A 21,041-nucleotide genomic window follows, 5' to 3' on the forward strand; every position below is an offset into this window, starting at 1 on the left:
GGTGGGGTTCATCCCAATGGCAGATGAATGATCCTCAGTATGAACCAGGGTAATGACTTGGAAGAAGTGGAAGGGCCTGTGGGAAAATCATCATCGTGGGTATTTTTAAAAATATATACTTTATTCATATATTTTATTCATAAAATGTGCAATTATGCAGTACAGGAAATTCACCTAACATTCATTGTGCCAAGCACATCATTACTACTAATACTATGTAAATGTGGCTTTAACTTCTCTTCTGAAACATTCCATCAGCAGTGAGTATAAGAGGTCAAAGGTCAATATGTTACTTAAGGAGGGTCTAATTGAGGTGGGCTTACAGTCGCCATAGCGTGTGGAAGACTGTTTGGTGACTCAACCTTAAGTAACTGTGAGGTAGACTTCCAGTGATCCAAAGCCTTAGAAGAGCCAGCTGCACTGTCTTGCCCATGGTCCACTGTGTACTAGTACAACAGATACTTGGACAAAAGTCACAAAAAATGCCTGATTTGTCTTTATAAATGATTTTAAATTGAAATTTAATCATATATCCCACCAAGACATGGCATGATACAGTCTAATATCTGGATAATGTTTTACCACTTCAAGCAACACATATCAAAGTTGCTGGTGAACGCAGCAGGCCAGGCAGCATTTCTAGGAAGAGGGACAGTCGATGTTTCAGGCCGAGACCCTTCGTCAGGACTAACTGAAGGAAGAGTTAGTAAGAGATTTGAAAGTGGGAGGGGGAGGGGGAGATCCAAAATGATAGGAGAAGACAGGAGGTGGAGGGATGGAGCCAAGAGCTGGACAGCTTGCCCATCCTCTGGGCTTCCCCCTCCCCATTTCTTTCTCCCTAGGCCTCCTGTCCCATGATCCTCTCATATCCCTTTTGCCAATCACCTGTCCAGCTCTTGGCTCCATCCCTCCCCCTCCTGTCTTCTCCTATCATTTTGGATCTCCCCCTCCCCCTCTCACTTTCAAATCCCTTACTAACTCTTCCTTCAGGTAGTCCTGACGAAGGGTCTCGGCCTGAAACGTCGACTGCACCTCTTCCTAGAGATGCTGCCTGGCCTGCTGCGTTCACCAGCAACTTTGTGTGTGTTGCTTGAATTTCCAACATCTGCAGTATTCCTGTCGTTTGCGTTTTACCACTTCAACTCATTTCGATGATGCCATGTTAATCTAATAAGTAAAGATATACAAGATCTTAATGTGTTTACCTATTACGCTTTTTGCAAATGAGGCACTTTTCAGTGTTGCAAGACCAAGGTCACCAATTTTTACGGAGCCTGTTGGTCCTGTGATGAAGATGTTATCGCATTTCAGATCCCGGTGGATAATGGGAGGTGATCGTGTATGGAGAAACTGAAGGCCCTTCAGGATCTGTCTGCTCCACCTCTGCAGAACCTTATTTTTCATTGCTTTGAAACGCTTTAGGTACCTGAAATGGAAAGAAAATTATTCCAGCTAACCTTCATATTGTTAACATTATCAGCTTGCTCAGTATTATACATTTCACAGCAAATAAAGTCTTTCATCACACAAGTTTACCAGGTGTAGGAAAATAATGCTTCATAAAGATCAAAAAATAAAGACAATAAAGAGTTCTCTGATTGTTATTTTTCTTCCATTTGTGATGAAAATATTTGTCAGGAATTTGGCTCTGTGTTTTAGCTATAACTGAAATGGTTCTTTATGTGATAATATAAAGCAACCAGAATATATTGGACTATAATTTTTGGGTTACTGCATTTTACTGATATTTTAATTGTTTACTGCTATTTTATATGTGCTGTATATGCCTTGTGTTGTCGGTACTGTGTGTGCACCCTGGCCCCAGAGTCACGCTGTTCCATTTGGCTGTATTCATGAGTATTCATGTATGGTTGAATGACAATTAAACTTGATCTTTGAACTAGAGTGAAATGGTACCCTAACCTTTTATTCCCTATTAATTTATTTTGAGGAGAATAGATCTGCAGGACAGAGAGGAGAGATGGGTCGGGGGGGGGGGGGGTGCCGGAGTTGCTGGACAGGATTTTCAGATGCTGAGTAGACTTTGGAGTAGGGTTTGACAGGATGGATGAGGGTGTGGGGAGTGTTACCTAATCCTGCTCTTATTTGTTATGCCACTTGTGTACTTCTGGATACAAAATGGATAGGTTTGCTTTATGGTGTGGCACAATGATGGAGGAGAGAGACTCATTTCTTGCGGGAAGTTGTGAAAATCACCCAGCTGGTGCACCAAAATTGGCCTGGAAGCTCCTATAATTTGGGATAAGGTTGATCTGCAAATTTATTTGCAACTTGCACAAAACCATGTTTGCCTATAATGTCACTTTGGTTGAATCCCCAAGCTGCTAAAGAACCCGTAAGATGAATGGGGATAACAGTAGAAAGTGGAAGTGTGACTCTAAAGAAGGAAACAAATTATGTAACTTTGGCCTCATCTTTAGAGGGCATACACTTTTGCTGTGTGAATCTTCCTGTCTCTAGTGCGTGTATTCCTTCCTGTTTGTGATCCGAGCTATCACACTGCCTCGGAAGCAAAACCTTTCAGAGAACTCTGAATTGCAAACAGAAAATGCCAGGAACATTGGCCCTATTTCCCTCTGCCTGGGCTGCTGAGTGTTTGCAGCATTTGCTGCCTTTATTTTGGACTTTCAGCATCTGCAGCTCTTCTGATTTTCATGCTCTGAAGTGTGATTGGGAGCGACTTACGTTTTGAGTGTCCCTGATGTCATGAGCTCAGTCACCAGCACAATACATTTGTGGCCTTTCACAGAAGACTTGAAGGAATCGTAGAAACGCACAATGTTGGGGTGTTGCAATCCCTTCAGCATCTCCACCTCCTCACTGAACCTCTGCCTCTCGGCCTTTGATAACTTCCGAGTCTAAAGTCAAATGAACATGTGAGTGAGAAAAGGATAATAATGCATGTCTAACCTCCACAACAAATGAAAAGGTAGTGCAAAGATTGTCACTTTAATTCCAATAAAGTAGTGGTCAATGTTTCCAGTGAAATACTGCAGTGAGAATTTGGTAGGTACACATTGGATTTCTGTTATTGATCACTGTTGCAGTATCAACTTTTCTTAGAGACATGGAATTTATATTTAAAAGAGTAGAATAATAGGAGCAATGAGTGGAAATGCAGAGAGCAGTTTGCAATGAGTCGTCACACTTCGGTGCCATCTTGCAGGAAGCATCCTACTCAGATGCATCTTATGGCTTGATATGAGAAACGCTTTGTACATGACTGAAAGAAACAGCAGTGGTGGACAAAGCTCAGCACATCAAGGAAACCAGCCTCCACTCGGTGGACTCTGTCTATACTTCTCGCTGCCTCAGTGAAGAAACCAGTATAATCAGGGACCCCACCCATTCCGGACATTCTTTCTTTTCCCCACCCATCAGACAGAAGATACAAAAGTCTAAAAGATACATACCACTGAGCTCAAGGAGAACATCTACCCTGCAGAATGGTTTTGGAGTATAATAAGGTGGATTGTTGACCTCACAATCAACTTCATTGTGATCTTGCACATTATTGTCTAGCCTCATGGCACTTTCTCTGTGGCTGTTACATTTTATCCTGCCTAGTACTACCTCAATGTACTGTGTAATGATTTGATCTGTTTGAACAGTATGCAAGACAAGCTTTTCAATGTACCCAGTAGATGTGACAATAATAAACCAATTCCAATTCCTCATAAGCATTTCTAATGTTTTCTTCCTTTTCTCAGTGACAATAAAAACATCCCTTACAATCACTTCAACTATTCTCCCAACAATGGAAATCAGTCTGAAAGACTGTTGTTACCGCACTCTGTTTCTGAAACAAGGAATCATGTGAACTGGATTTCAAGTCAAAGGAACTATCCACATCCTGAATGAACACTGAAGATATTGGCTAATCTTAGATAAGATTAGATCAGCTTTATTTGTCACATGTGCATCAAAACGTACAGTGAAAGGTGGCATTTTGCATTCATGACCAACACAGTTCGACAATGTACAGGGGGCAGTCTGCGTGCCGCCATGCTTCCAGTGCCAGCAGAACATACTCACAACTTACTACCCGTAAGCCACACATTTTTGGAATGTGGGAGGAAACCGGAACACCCTGAGGAAACCCACATGGCCATGGGGAAAACGTACAAATCCCTTACAGTCAGAGGTGAGAATTGAACCCCAAAGTTATAATCACTGCGCTGAAAAGTGTTATGCTAACTACCACACTACGGTTCACCCTAGTTTAATACAAATCTTATCTTTTTAAATCTTGAGTGCACAGTATCCATACATCGAGCTGCTTAATGCATTCACTGTTACATTACCTATTTTAACATCAATTATGTTGTTCAATTCCAGACAGTCCTACAACAGCTATTCATCTGTGACGTAAAATCAGTTTGAATTGCTCTGCAGTATTATCTAGTGGCCCTGTACAATTCTTAATATGCTTGTGACAGAGCAGAAAAAGATTTGCCTACCTCTATCTTTCTACAGAGAAATCGTCACTAACTTTATGGCCTTTATGTCTCTTAATGTTCTGTGTCCTCAAGTGAGGAAGGTAGTTTAAACATGCCTTGTGCTTTTTGTTTCCACGGTAGGGTCACACTTGTGAACTCTGACACACCACACATGACAAAGATTATTTATTAAAAATAGAGACATGTGGAAATAATATAGAGGGAAAAAACAGCTGGTTTGACTTTCAGCATTTCCTGTCACACAGTGGAATTGTAGTGATCTTGTCGAGAGTTTTCTCTCTGGTTAGTTCTGCCTTCCTCCATTCTGCAAATACTCTTCTGAAGCCGGCTCCACAAAGAGAAATACTCTCACTGGTTAATCCTGGAACATTAGTACTGGGGGATGGGTGGGTGGAGGGGAGAGTATCTGAATGAAACAGATTGCTGGCTCAATTCAATATGCATATCAAGTCTTTCACTCATGGGGCTAAAACTAAAGACGCAGAGGCATTCTTGTCATTCAAGTGCCCTGATACGTGAATTCCAGAGTCAGAATATACTGTAAATTCATTCTGTAAACCTACAGATTGCAATAAATACAATGCAGTGAAAAGCTGACTACCTGAAAACAAACCACTGACTGGAATTCCAGCATGCCACCGGAGTCCAGCAAGGTATGCAGAAAGTAAAGCACTCCAGTATTAAATCCTTAGTTTGTTTCAGTTTGAACACAGAGATGTGGTGGCAAGTTCCTTGGCAGCAGTTCTAATTTGTAATCCCTTGGTAGTCATTCCACTCAATATCTAGACAGTATCTATCTTTGAAAGTATGTCGATGCTTGGGATGTGGATGATGCTGGCATAACGCTTCCCCAGTGTCCTGATGATGGATCTCAGCCCAAAAATGCCGATTATTCTCCTCCATAGATGCCACCTGATTACCAGGTTCCTTCAGCATTTTGTGTGTGTTGCTCAAGACTTCCCAGCAGTGATTGTTTTTGAGGGGGGTTAAGAGTTGACCACATTGGTGGGCCTGGAGTCACATTCACACCAGGAAGGAAATCAATCTTTTCTTTTGATAAGATACTGGTGAAGCCATTTTTTTTAACCAATCTGTAATTTCACAATTAACTTCTTAACTCCAGACTGATTTAATTAAATGACCTCTCTCCTCAGATAGGCTTACTTCTGTGTTACTGCATTGACTGCACCATCTTCTACTCTGCTCTGGTCCCACTTCCTGGGTCAAGGCAATGTTCAAACTGGGATTAGCTCCTCACAGCACCTCTGCAATGAACAAGTCTGTGACAAGGAGGAATTCAGTGTGGCACAGACATCACATTTTCTGCAATAGGTTGAAGGTCATAATGTGGGTGCTGGAGCTTGAAGTAATCTGAGGAACGGGAGGACTTGTGTGAGTGCATTATACAGACGATGAACACCTTCTTTCACTGGTTCTGGGAGTATGTAATCACATGCCAGAATAAACCTAAAGGAGGCAACAATTGGTAACTTCTGTGCCCCAGGTGTATAACCCCTTGGTGGGTTTTGGAGAGGGAGCTGATCAAAAATTAAAGAGAGTTTGTCAGGTTTTAGTAATTCTGCGTTAACATAGAAAGTTCAAACAAAAGTTTAAATAAATAAAAATATACTCAAGTCTGCTAGCTGCCCTGACTGTAGAAATGCTGCTCCCTAAAACACCCCCGACTCTTTCAGATGAGTAGCTTATGACGACAGTAGGTGTTCATGTGTGGCGAGGGGTGCTCATTTTACTGAGTGTGAACAGAGGGTGCTCATTTTACTGAGTGTGAACAAGTGGGGCTCTTCGTTCTGTATGGCTGGAATTCACGGTCCTGTAGAAATGTCCAGAAAGAAATATAATGAGGTGTGAAAGAGTTGGACAGTATAAAATCAAACTCCATCCAAACCGTACAATGGAGGGGAACACCAGAAAGTGAATGATTCAGAAAGGGGCCGTAAATGCAGAAATGGTGTAACAGTAGGCATAGTAACTAGTTAGAAAAGGAAAGAATTCACAATGTACTAAATTGCTTTACTGCCAAGTTTATTTTTCAAGTGTAGTCACTCGTGCAATCTAGGAAAATTGGTAGTCAGTTTGCAAGTCCCCAAAAACAGCAACGTATTACTGAGTACAGAATATTTTTGGCATTCTCCACAGAAGCCACAGGAGATAAGAAGCCTTTTAGTTTACTAAATTGTACCATGTGATCCACCCAAAATTCCTCATTTTAATCTGTCATCAGAAGGATAAGAGCAAGGATGTAATGCTGAGCCTTTATAAAGCATTGGTCAGACCGTACTTGGAGTATTGTGAGCAGTACTGGGCCCCTTATCTAAGAAAAGATTGGCTGGCATTGGAGAGGGCCCAGAGGCGGTTCATGAGAATAATCCCAGGAACAAAACGGTTAGTGTACGAGTTGCGTTTGATTGCTCTAGGCCTGCATTCATTGGAGTTTAGAAGAATGGGGGGTGGGGAGGGGGGAAGAATCTCATTGTAACCTATCGAATATTGAAAGGCCTAGATATAAGTGGATGTGAAGAGGAAGTTTCCTGCAGTGGGCAAGTCTAGGACCAGAGGGCACAGTGTCAGAATTGAGGGCTATCTATTTAGAACAGAAACGAGAAAGAACTTCTTTAGCCAGAGGTTGATAGGTTCTTGATTAGTTAGGGCATTAAAGGTTATGGGAAGAAGCCAGGAGAATAGGGTTGAGAGGGATATTAAATCAGCCATGATGCAGTGGTGGAACAGACTCAATGGACTGAATGGCCAAATTCTGCTCCTATGCTTTATGATCTTATGGATAGCGATTGCAACAGTGCAACCCTTATTCAGTTCTGGAACTTCAGCCACAACCCAAACTCAACCAAGATCTCTGTGCTTCATGTTTGGGAGGATCACTAAAACCAGAATCTTCTCATTCAGAGGCTAAAGTGCCACCAACTGTACCGAAGGTTCATTGTGGACTTGTGCACATATCCTAGCATCTTAATCAAGGATTCCCTGATGTGACTGCTTCCTCAAGCAGGGGTTCAGTGGTCTACTGATACTTCTGTCCTTAGCCTCCTTCCCATCTGCCAGGGCATTGGTCAGTAATACTTCTATGGAAAAATCGTGTAGTCTCCAGCAAGCAACAAAACACGCCAGAGAGGCTGGCTTAACTGTACAAAATGACCCCCCAGATTTGTAAATGTGCCAGATACCTTCAGAATCCCAGTGGCCTGCTCAATGACGAAACCTGGCAACACTATAATCTTACTGCATGTTTGCTCTGTTCGAGTCTCTCAGATCTATTCAGACCAGGAAAGCATACCATATGTAATTGTATTAAAACAGTTCAAAATTCTATAAAACTCTTCTTTTACAATTAACTATTGCAGTGCAAGTTAAAAACTGCACGATGGGGAAACAAGTTCTCTCAGAAAGCTCCAACACTGTTTGCAACATTATCGATAGAATATACATGGCATATTGTCTCCTTACTGAGCCAAAGGGCAAGTGTCTTTAAGCAAAGCTATGAAAGTAGTTAAAACTTTAATAAAACACATTCCATTGACAAATGTAGCTATGGGACAGAGTAATACAAGCTCAGAAGTTAATCTGTGGCTTGCTGGATTGTTAAAATACCAAAGTTTTTCATGACTTGTTAAATCAAGTTAATTATCATTCACTTAATTCATGTCCTCATCAATTTCAAGGATTTGCCTTTCACCATGCTTGAATAGAAATGTGAAGCTTCGCACTGTTAAATAACTTACTGGACTGCATCCTAAAACTGGATGGAGTAATTGTTGACCTAAAAGCAACTGGGGGTCCAGACACTAATCACAGCCCAAGTTCCCTACCAGTGTCAGTGTGAGCTTACAATCTTTTGGTTGGGTTGCAATCATTTCACCCAAATTGTCATCAATTTGTCCAGCTAATTTCAGTGAAAAGTGTCCTGCATTGATTTCACACAATGCAATATATTATAAATTGAAATAGGATTTTCTTATGTTGATATTAGTTCAAACTACTATCAATTCAGATGAATCATTGCTTTCAAAATGTGAATTGAAGCACGTGAGGAAGCCAAAGGAAATGAAAATGTAGGTGGTTAGATTTGAAGGCTGGGGTGGATCAGCCATGATCATATTGAATCGTGGGGCCAGGTAGCCTAATCCTGTTCCTGTTTCCCTGTGGAGGAGCAGTAGTCCTTTGGCCACATGTCCACAGATACCTGGAAAGTAACAGGACAGATAGGACCAACAAAGGGCTTAATAAGAGGACACACAGGATATTTGTCTTTATTGGCCAGAGCAAAATATACAGTAGAACCGGGAAATCATTCTGAAACAGTATACGACACCAGATAGGTCACGGTTTGAGGATGACAAGATATATTAGCAGTAGAAAGGATGTGGACAATGCCAGGATTGAAGAAAGCTAGTTAAGAAAACAGATTGGCCGCAATAAGGTTACACCCTTTGGAACAAAGGAAGCAGAGGGGAAATTAAATCAGCTTTATAAAATCATGAGTGGACAGGAAGGACCTATTACCCTTGTCAGTTTGGTCAAGAACAAGGCGCCATAGTTTTAAGTAACTGGATCAGAGGAAGAATTGTTCAAAGAGTGGTGGGAATCTAGAACTTACAGCCTGAAGCAGAAACTCTAAATGCATTTACATAGTAACTGGACGAGGAGTGGGAATAGTCAAAATAGTTCTTTATTTGTCCAAAGCAGACAAAACCGATTGCTGATCCTGGTATCTGGAGCCTTAAGCAATGCGTTGCAGGAAGTCAGTGGACAAGCAACATCTGTGGGAAGAAAGGAATTGTTGATGCCTCTTGATGCAGAATTTCAACCTGAAACACTACGAACTTCTTTCCTCCCACAGATGCTGCATGAACTGCTGAGTTCTTCCATGAGATTGACTTTTGCTCTCCATTTGCCTCAGGGGCATGATGGCCTTCTTCTCTGCATGCACTTGCGAGATTCTTTGATTCCATGATCACTGTAATTTTATATGAAGCAATATTCTCATTATTCTACATGTTGAAAGTCCTACATTCGATTACATCTGCAAATGATGAATTGGAGTGTCAGTCCTAGTAGTTAAAATTTTATGAAGTTCTCAGATTATTACTAGAAAATAAATTACACACAGTTTGCGTCACAAACAAGTTACAGAAGTACCTCTCCTATTTCTGTGTGTTCCTTGGCTGCTGATTCTAAACTATCAGCAAAAAAAAACACACACACACACACACATATTGTCTACGGATTACAAATTCCCTGCACTTTAACAGAGATTATTCTTCCACAGGACTTCATTGTCTACAAGTTGCTTAGTTGATTGTGAAAGGCAGAAGAAAATCAAGTCTTTCTTTCAATGGTTATAAATCACACTCTTACATGAAGGGGTTATAGTGATGCATTCAATTTTTTGTACCTCACATTTCATACACAACTTCCAACACAATAAAAAATTCACAATGAAAACATGCCCTTGATACCTCACTACAAAAAGGGTGAAACATCCTTCCTTGCTCAGTACTAGCAAATGCACAATACAGTCATTGCTTCATATTGCCCTCTGCTTCTGAAGTTGATTCTCTTTACCTCAAAATGAATTACATTTCAGAAGAGAAGCACAGGATACAGTTGCTATGATACTGTACCCAAGTGCATGTGACAGAGGATAGACTTCCACAAACAAGAAAAAATCTGCAGATGCTGGAAATCCAAAGCAACACACACAGAACGCGGGAGGAACTCAGCAGGCCAGGCAGCATTGATGGAAAAGAGTTAACAGACAATGTTTTGGGCCAAGTCCTTTTCATCAGGACTGAAAAGGAAAGATTTTCACATATCACTGGGGTGCATCTATCCCAGGTGGACTAAGATTGTCATGTGTTGGTTATGGATTGAATAGGGGTATTGGTAGGATTATTGTGGGCATTTCCTTTTTTCTTCTTTCTCTCACCCACCACCTACATTTTGAAGTCTCACTCCTGAACTTTTGCTTATGTTAGTATGTTCTCCAACTTTGACAATGGGGCACGGCATTGTCAAAGATACCGTCTTTTTGACAAGACATCAGCCTCGTTGTTGGACCCACCTGCACACTTTTCTTTAAAAAGCTCAAATAATACAGGAAAGTAGTTTTATCCAGCTGGGGTAGATCACCCTAGTGATCTCTGTCAGGTAAAATGGTACTTAATGGGAAATTGCCCCTAATATTTTCAGGCACAATTCACCTCAATCATATCTTCCCAGCAATGGTCGTGCATCCAATGGTGCCACCAGGCATACAGTGATTATTTTCTCCATTGCCACATTATAAGCATGCTATGTTGGTACCGTAATGTGCAGTCACTCTTGCAGACTGCCTCGAGCACATCCATAGGTTGTGCTGGTTATTAATGCAAATGACACATTTCACTGTATGTTTTGATGCTCATGTGATAAATAAATGAATAAATTAAATAAATGAAATGCCAGAAAGAGAACCGATGCCCACTCAGAGATGCACATTGCACAGGGTTCAGAAATGATCTGGCAGCTAGAAAGTTTATATTGTCACATCGATTGTACACAGCAAAAGTTTTCAATAGCCAGCATTATGAGAAATGAATCAATGCTGCTCTCTTCACCCAAGCCAGTATGTGTGCATTTCAGTTCTGAGCTGCACACTACGATCACTGGTTCCTTGATTAGCCTTCACATTGCCCCACATTTTGTAAAACCCAATTTCTAGTCAAAAAAACTTGATCCACTAATACAAATGGAGTATGTTTGTTGTATTAGGTTGGGTAGGTTTACAAAAAGCATATTAAGCCATAACTTCTGCTAAGAGAATTTCAAAACTGGTCCCAAAAGACTAATTTTATGCATACCTTAAAATACTTTGATTTTAATATATCATCTATTTCTTACATTATTTCATGATAATTTCACTTCAACTTCCTCAAATGGGGTATATATTCTAACTCTTTCTTTGGTGATCTGTAAAGTATTTTAAAACTAATTCTATATTTTCTTTCCTGGCTTGCCATCTGTCAGAATTCTTGAATGTACAAGCAGCTTTATAGTGCCCTAAGCTCTGGTTCCATTAAATCCCACTGAACTGATGCCTAACAGGGGCAGGTACTGTGAAAGAGGATGCTCACTCCATGGAAAACTTTTTGCACAGCTCTCCGAGGTCAGCAGTGGTGACTTAGATAATACATTTATTTTGAACTTTGAACTTTGGGAGAGGACACTGACATTAAGAGTATCTGCAACCTTCAATGAGATTCCACCAGTAAAGCTCACCTTCCCCTCCCTTCTCCTTTCATCAGTGCAAAGTGACCATTCCCTAGTTCATACCTCCACCATCTCACCCACCACTACATTTTCACAGCATTTTCCCAATCGACTCTAAGCAATGCAACTCCCCGTCCCTTTCTCTCTTCACTTCTCACCATCCAGGGACCCAAATAGTTCTCCAAGTTGAAACGGCGATTTGTCCAAATTTGCAGATTGCATTTGGTGGTCATCTCCGCACTGGAGAAACCAAACATTGGGTTTGGAACCATTTTGCAGAACACCTCCAATCAGCCTGCAAGGGACCCTCAACTTGCCACTTTAATTATCTATCCCACTTTCACTCTGACCCCTCCTTTAGTCTCATACACCATCCCAACAAGGACCAATGCAAATCTCAGGAAAAATAACTAATCTTTCATCTAGGCTGGTTTCTCCCCTCAGGCTCAATACTGAATTCAACAATTTCTGATAATCATCTTTTCCTGTTCATGTCAGAACCAGCAGTTTTGTTGTTAGAACAGCCACTTGTAATGCAAATTAGTTTGTTTCTCTCCACAGTTATTAACTAATCTTCTGACAATTTAATTTGCTTTTGTTTCCGATTTCCAGGAACTGCCGTATTCTGCACCTCCCAGTTCGAGTGTTACTCTTCCTCCAATGTACTGCCCTTATTCATCTCCCTTCAACACTATGCTAATCACCACTTCACAGACAATTCCTTTTTAATCGCCATGACAATTGAAAACCCGTGTGGTTTCCTCCCAGCTTTCTAGTTCTAATGAAAGATCACTGACTTGAAACATTAATTTGGTACAATGGACTCCTTCCCCTCCTCCCACCTTCTTCCCTCTTCCGTTCCAGTCCTGATGAAGGGTCTCAGCCTGAAAGGTCAACTGTTTATTCCTCTCCTTAGATGCTGCCTGACCTGCTGAGTTTTTCTAGCACGAGGGGTCCCAAACTTTTTTATGCCATGGACCCCTACCATTAACTGGCGGCTCCGTGGACCCCAGGTTGGGAACCCCTGCTCTAGCACTTTGTGTGTTTTACTCATTAATTCGGTTTGTCTTTCCATAGATGTTGCACAGACCTGCTGAGCATCACCAGCACTTTTACTTCTTTTGATTGCTGCCCTCAGTTTACTTTCCCTGGGTTTACAGGATATTGCAGAGACTGAGATCTCTGCTCCAAGTAGACCATGAGCTTAGTCTTAGATTTCAGGTCTTGATTTTCAAACATTGTTTTCCTTGATGGTCAAAGGCTGAGCTAGTACACTGAAGGAGATGGTGACTTTGCAGAGAAGAGATCCTTGAGAGAAGAAAAGTGGTCTACATTTTCCAGAGTCTGGTTATGGATTTTTGAGGGGACAGTGTTGTACAGTGGGGTAGTTTGCAGAAATGTACATATAGAAGTATTGTCTGCTTGCTGCAGCTTGATGCATGAAGTTGAGTGTCAGTAGTTCTGGAATGGCAATGATGTAGAATAAATCTGCTCAAGCAGGAAGCATTTTGCAGCACCATAGTGAGTAATAATGAGAAAAGAATTGGGGCAATGATGCAGCCTTGCATGACAACAGTTTGCACTGAAATCAGGCCTGCTGTGGATTTCTTGATTAAAACCACAGCTTTCATGCCATCAAGTAGCAGACAACAAGGTGGAGATGAGCCCAAATTGAGAGAATGCTCCACAGTCTCTGTCTGCATTTCTCTTCAGGTTGATTTGAATAAAGATCACATCTACTGTGCCATATATGGATAGAATATACCATTATTTATGCACGGAGCAAGAATGACAATGGAGTTGTATGACTAAACACTTTTACTAAGTCACATTAGCTATTGTATACGCTGGGCTACCTACAGTGTGGGAGCAACAAACTGGGCCTGCCAAGATGAAAAAGTGTGCACTCAAAAGCTCACGCAAAATGAGAGGCCCTTCTGCGCGTACGAGGCCCAATTGATTCACTGCACTATCAATCTGCCATAGTCTTCCAAAAGATCTGATATGGTTCATATATGCTGAATCAGGAGGGCAAATGATCAACCACTGGGGGAAAGCAGTTGGGGAGGACTTTTCCGAAACAGGTGTTGGGATGTTCCCCATGTACCTACTGGAGCTGGATTCACAAAGATATCACAACTATCAGAACTTCAAATATTCCTGGAAGGTCCTCCTCTCATTGTTCTACAAGCTGGTCATTTCTTGCAAACTATGTCTGACTCGGAGGGATGATGTCAATACTCAAATGTTCAAGTTCTGGGCTACATTCAGGTCTGGTGTTAGGCTTCTTCCTTGCAATCCAGATCCCAAATTTTACATTGAGGATAGGAAGCTGGCTCTGCACTTCTTGTTTTGATGTGAAATGGCTATTGCACCAACTATATTAAGAACACAACAGAGTGGAATCTTGGCCTTATGAGAGATACCACTCTGCTGCAAGGATATTAACAATAACTCAGTTGCAAATCAGCCCTGAAACAGGCCACATTTTGAAAATCAAAGACCCATACCATTGTTCCATCCCATCTTTTTGCAAGAAGTACAGAAGCTTTATGTAGCAGACCATTAGATATAGGAACAGCTACTTCCCTTCAGCCTTCAGGGGTTTCCAACCTGGAGTCCACAAACCCCTTGCTTAAGGGTATTGGTCTATAGCATAAAAAAAGATTGGGAACCCCTGAATCATTCAGTTCCTGAACCGACAAGCAAGCCCAAATCATTACAGCTCAGTAACACTATTATCATTTTACACTAAAAAGGACTTCTTTTGGTTCTGATTGTATTCTTTCCTGAAAATGTTGTGTATAACTTAGGTTTGTCTTGTGAATGCTGCTTACATGATGCTATGTGCTTGTGACACTGCTGCAAGTAAGTTTTTCATTGCACCCGTACACATATGAACTTGTGCATATGACATTAAATCCTATTTAACTCAAAGGTCCACCAGCAACCAAGTTCTACTTTACACAGGATTTTTTTCCAGTGGCAGGAAATGCATGCAGGTGCCTTTCTGCACATATGTGCACACAAATCTCCCCATCACTGGTGAACCTGACTATCAATATAACTAAATAGCTAGTAACCAGCATTTACAGTTTAAAAAAAATTTCAATTGCATATAACCTGGCTCTTTAATAACTGCACCAGAACTTTTGCTCTAAAGCATAAATTTCATGCAAAACAGTCTCATACAAAATGTAAATGATGCATTCATTTGGGCTAGGACTCAATTTTGGGACATCACTGGAAACTTTATCCCACAGCTAATCTGCACCAAATCTAAGTGCTTCTGGCACACACACACACTGCCGACGCAATTGGAAAAATAATTAATCCCTCAACACTGACATTCATCACCTTGAAGAATGTGAAAGGCTCTTTCAAGCTAGGAAGAACGAGGGAAAAGTACAGCAGTACTTTTTGTCCCCGATCCTTCCCTTTCCATTTACGTAATATTTTATAAAGTATTACTTAAAATGCAAATTCTTTTTCATATGAACCACTTCAAGACAGTAAACATCAAGCATGAAAAAGATGGGAGGTATTTAATATGCACATGTCATACTAAAGTTAGAATGGCATTTATCTTATTAATAATATCTCTCCTATGCAGACATATTTTACTAACACTTATAAACATTGCTATTTTTGATTAATATTTCAGCTGTTTGATGGTTGGCATATTTAGTGTAATTTCAGACTTATATCTTCCAGGTGAAATCTTGTCAAACTTTAAAATGCAGCAACTCTCTGCAAGCTTTACTAAGGAGCAGAAAGACAGTAACTCCTCTCCAAACTCTTAAGGGACACCATAAGTACAGAACAATAAGTCGGTACCCAAACTGGACCTTTACGAGAAAATTTCATGGAAAATATTATAAAATCTCTGCTTATAAGAGACCCTGAGGCAATTTTAATTTGCTAGCTTGGCAGGATGCCTAGGTGGAACACAGATTTTAATGGAGAGTAAAATTAAGATGGTTACCAAACCAACTCTACACCACCTCCTGCGGGTCTCCCTGAATTTGGTTTAAACTATCTGTCATTTTCCTTAGTGTGGTTTGCATTCTAGTGTTCAACTTTTCCAGGCTATCTTAACAGTTGGATATCCAGGTTGGAGATATCAATGCTATGAATGGAAAAGTTTTCAACCCCAGATTACACACAGCATGATTAAACACAGAATAAAAAAAGTTCTCACTCAGTTCTCCAGCGTGACTTTCCACCTCATATCCTTCCAGACCTTATACCTTTGTTACAAATCATTGCTGACAAAGGTCACTTTGTGCAACTGAATGTCCATCAGCAACTATATGTCATTCCATGGAAGAATTTTTCGAGTGACAAGGAAAAATGGAAATTACCACAAAATGAGGATGCAGAAGTGCAAGGTGTCCTACTGATCTGCTAGAATTCATACTCCTCTGTGGTTGGAATTTAACTTTAATTGCAAAATTTGAAAACAATAAAAAGGACTTGTATTTGTCTAGCACCCTTCAGGTATCTTAAACATAATGGAAAGATCTAGAAATAAGTTCAGCAAAACAAATACAGTGGATTCTGGTTAATTGAGCCATCAGTTAAACAGGGCAGCTGCATATTTGGGACAAATAACAAAGACAAATTGAGAAAGTAGCCAGGATTCTTTTGTTTATTTGGGACACTGTGCTATTTAATTGTTCAGGAGACTGTTGCCATCACTTGCATGTTTGTGTTCAAAAAGCAGTGATTTTTGTCACTGATTGTTGGTGAGTAATAAACAGTAAGACAATTCAGAACCGTTTTGTTCACTGCAGTTTCAAGTATTCAAGCATGGAGCTACCAGAAATGGCCAGGAGAGAAAATGAAATGATTTTACTACTTCAACAAGGTAGAAACTATGAAGAACTTGAAGGTATTAACAATCATCTTGAATGTTGCAATTAAGACAAAGATTTGGTGGATGTAAACATTGAAAACACTGTTTGAAGGCAGTACACTAGGCGTCTGCGCTGATTTTGTTCATTTACAATCAATCAAAGGAACATGTCAGTATACACAGAATGAATTCCTCTGTCAATAACTTTTAGGAACTAATATACAGTTTTATAGTACTGTAGTAGTTTTGGTATTTTTTAATTTGTTCTGTATTTCATTTAAAAACAGAAATTGTCACTCTGTCTTTTATATACCTTTTTAACTATTTACATGACACTTTGGCTAATTGGGGCAGCCACTTAATTGGGCCAAAATGTACTTGTCCTGATGTGTCCCAATTAACAGGAATCCACTATCCCAATTGACATATGGCAGAATCAACTACATTCAACCTGATCAAGGAATTACATCTGGCAATGCACCAGTACACAGAAGTTATGAAACAAAACAATATACCCAGTAGCTAAATCCTACCTTAAACAGGCACTGTACTAAGCTGTCTTATTATGATTAATAAGACTTACAAGGCTCGGTTTGCCGCCAAACACTAACAAACCCCTACAGTTGAAAATATCCTGACTGGTTGCAGTACAGAGTATATTCTGGTGCAGCAATTCAAATGCAAAGGAATGTAAGAAGCTGCAGAGAACAATAGACTCTGCCCAATTCATCCCAGGCACATCCTACCCCACCACTGGTAATGTCTACAGGAGGAAACATCGATTTAAGATCCTCACCACCCATTGCAATTACTATCGGACAGGAGGTGCCAAAGCCTGAAGTCCCACACTACCAGGTTCAAGAACAACGACTTAGCTTCCTTACTTTTCTTGAGTCAATCAGCAAAACCCTAATCACTGGTTTAGCAACACTATGATCACTAATCACTTTGCACTAAAGTGGACAGTTTTTTTGTTCTAATTATGTTCTTTATGTATTGTTTATATTTAGTTTATGTTTTTTTTATGAATGCTGCTTATACTTGTGCAAATGATGACAAATGCAACTTGAATTTGATTTAACATGTATCTCCGTCAGTAGGAATACCTAGCTTGCTCAAACTGGTTACTGAGCCTGGAATAAATGAAACGATGGGAGCAACCAGCATGATTTTAACACTTGGGTGCAAGTTACAAAAGAACACCTTATGGGGGACGGGGGTGAGAATTTTTGATTTAGCAGGAAAGCCAATGTAATTGTCTCTTTAATTCGCCCTTTAAAAACTGCACACCTGCTTATTAGCATTCCACTAAAGGAAAGTTAAATCTTTGAAAGAAGCTATGGAAACCATTGAAGTGGGCATATGAGGTGAAAAGGAGCTGCTTTGAGTAAAAGTGAGATATAGGATACCAGGAGAAAAGTGACTTAAGTGTTCAGTATCAATAGAGGAGGATGTTGGGGCTTGAAATACAACAGCACTCGTGAGAAATTTAAGTACTTTCCTGCTTTTAGTATTTTGCTGGCTCAGCAGATTTACTTCAGAGAGGACTTGTGAAATGCATTCCCAGCTTCAAGTCCCTGTTCTACAGACAGTTGCCAAATGTTGAACAGAATACCAGATGTGTGTCCAGATTGGGACTAGTAGCACTGAATGAAGAGGATGCATCAGCCAGGACTTCTGTGCAACAGAAAAGGTAATATTGTCACCTTGTCAGGGTGGAGAGGCTTGAGAGTTTCTGAGATCCCGGGAGTAATGCCGTCTGGTGCTTGGCTCCTTGTAGGGTCACCCACAGCAGTAATGTCAAGGGAGGAGGTTCCAGACAAAGAACAATCCAACCAAGATCTTAACAGTGCAGCTGGCAGAAGATGATGACATGTCACAACAGCAGTGAAGGGAGAGGATGGTTACAGCAGGGCAGGCTCCCCAGTCATCTTGCATGCCACGTCACTGGACCCTGACCCCAATCTGCCAAGGACCACGTGGTGGCTGCCATGCATTAGCTTCCTCACATTAAAAAATGACATCCTTTTAGAGAACATCACATTCAACTTGAGTGATCGCATTACTACTACTACTAGTATGGGCTGTGGTAGGATGTCCACCTCAAGATGCAGAGCATCAAACGACAATTAAATTAAGAATGTTGGAAATACCCAACAGGTCAGGCAGCAACTATGCAGTAAGGAACAAGGTTAAAGCAAAGGTTATTGACTTAAAACACCATGTTCCTCTCCTGCAGATGTGCAGAGTATTTTCAGCATTTTATCTTTTCATTTCTGATTTTCAGCATCTGCAGTAGTTTGATTTTGAATTTTTAACAGGCAACACTGCAGTCAACAAAATAGATCCCCATTCAGCTCACATGGAATTAAACCCGAGATTTTCAGAGATGATGTGAGAAGATAGAATGGATCAGGGTTAGTTTCAAACAGAGTCCATACTTTTCTAAGAGCATGAAGTATACCTCTGAAGAGTTACTCATTATTACTTTGCAATTGCCCATTCTTTCATCTGCCTTCTTGATTGCCATTGCTATTTATTTCAATGATATTTAGATATAAAAATCAACACCATTGTTAATTTCACAAATGAGGTATCACAACAATTTATTAACAAAGAAAGTTTAGTGTTTATAACTTGTAAATACCTTAGTAGATGATTCATGCATTCAGCATAGACATGTTTACCTTTTCAAGTTTCCGTAGCCTGCTGCTGTCACTAAGTCAAAAGTCACTAGTTCATCGATCATTGATCGGAATGAACTACTGTGGACACTTTGACATTTCTGTGTTAAGGGGATTTCAAAGTTAAAGCAGAAATAAATGTTGATGATTATGGGGAGACTCTAAATCCAACCTTAAATAACCTTTGGATCCAATATCTTTAGAGGAGTAATCTAGTCCTATCAACTGACAGAGCTAGAGAAAATTACTTACGGATGAAGTACTTTGTTTTGGAACTCCTCCCACCTGATTAGGCTGCTTGTCACAGGTTAACCATAAGTAATAAAAGAAGGAAGTATGAAGAGCATAAAGGAGGTGAGTTTTTAATGTAGTATATCTTCACAGAAAATATCATTGTTGTAATATAGTCATCTACTAATAGCGGCAGTAAAATACATTGCTAGCAGGATCAAATGGGCTGCAAATGTTCTGCTTAAACACATTGAAGAATCATTACTTAAGCGTGCATTTTGCTACAATAAGTTGGACAGGTACATGGATTGGAAAGGTTTAGGAAGTTATGGGTCAAATGCTGGCAACTGAGAATAGCTTGGATGGGCAGAAGGTCCCGTTTCCATGCTGTATAATTCTATGACCATGACTCTAAACTTGCCATCTCAAAGTTCAAAGTAAATTTATTATCAAAGTACATAGATGTCACCATATACAACCCTGAGATTTGTTTTGTTGCGGGCAATCACAGTAAATTCAAGAAACGCAATAAAATTAATGAAAGACTGCATTAAACAGGACGGACAAACAATCAATGTGCAAAGGACAACAGACTGTGCAAATACGAAAGAACGAAATAAAGAAATAATAATAATAAATAAATAAACAAACAATAAATATCAAGAGCATGAGATGAAGAGTCCTTGAAAGTGAGTCCATAGATTGTGGGAACTGTTCAGTGATGGAGCAAGTGAAGTTGAGTGAAGTTATCCCCTCTGGTTCAAGTGCCTGATGGTTGAGCAGTGTTAACTGTTCCTGAACCTGGCGGTGTGAGTCCTGAGGCTCCTGTACCTTCTTCCTGATGGCAGCAGCGAGAAGAGAGCACGTCCTGGGTGGTGGGGGTCCCTGATGATGGATGCTGCTTTTCTGCAACGGCGTTCCATGTAGACAGGCTTAATGGTGACGAGGGCTTTACCCATGCAGACAGCAAGGACGAAACAATCAAAAAGAGAGTTTTGGAAGGTGAGATGATTGTGTAAAAGTAATATCTCTATTTTAAACAGATGCTCACGCAGGTCCTCCCCAGGTTACAAATCCCTGATAGATACAAAAGAACCTTTTTGAGAGACTGGTGGGGTGGATTTCTTGGCTGCTGTGGGACTGCAGGCATCATCTGCCAATTGGGAATTGGGTAGTTCTGCATGCTTCCTCTCACCAACTGCCCATGAGTCACAAAATTCAGGGGCTGGATGAAAGCAATCAGAGCTGGAAGTGCTGAGCTGACTCTCTCACTTGTTCACACGAGGAATTCTGCAGATGCTGGAAATTCAAGCAACACACATCAAGATAGCTGGTGAACGCAGCAGGCCAGGCAGCATCTCTAGGAAGAGGTACAGTCGACGTTTCGGGCCGAGACCCTTCGTCAGGACTAAAGGGTCTCGGCCCGAAACGTCGACTGTATCTCTCTCACTTGCTCACTGGGTCAGGGTGACTGGCTGATAGGCACTCTTCCTGTACCTACAT

General features: G+C 40.6%; 1 protein-coding gene across 2 annotated transcripts in view; it reads right to left on the minus strand.

Moving 5' to 3' along the window:
- wnk4a (WNK lysine deficient protein kinase 4a) overlaps window positions 1–21,041 on the minus strand; it is a 94,093-nt gene that overhangs the window by 62,426 nt on the left and 10,626 nt on the right. For both annotated transcript variants that reach the window (XM_072248785.1, XM_072248784.1), the window contains exons 2-3: window positions 2,707–2,879; window positions 1,206–1,426 (exon numbers count right to left, since the gene is read on the minus strand). In XM_072248785.1, the coding sequence (XP_072104886.1) occupies window positions 1,206–1,426; window positions 2,707–2,879 (394 nt within the window). The remainder of the gene's footprint in view (window positions 1–1,205; window positions 1,427–2,706; window positions 2,880–21,041) is intronic.

Source organism: Mobula birostris, chromosome X, assembly GCF_030028105.1.
Source record: "Mobula birostris isolate sMobBir1 chromosome X, sMobBir1.hap1, whole genome shotgun sequence".
Classification (NCBI taxonomy): domain Eukaryota; kingdom Metazoa; phylum Chordata; class Chondrichthyes; order Myliobatiformes; family Myliobatidae; genus Mobula; species Mobula birostris.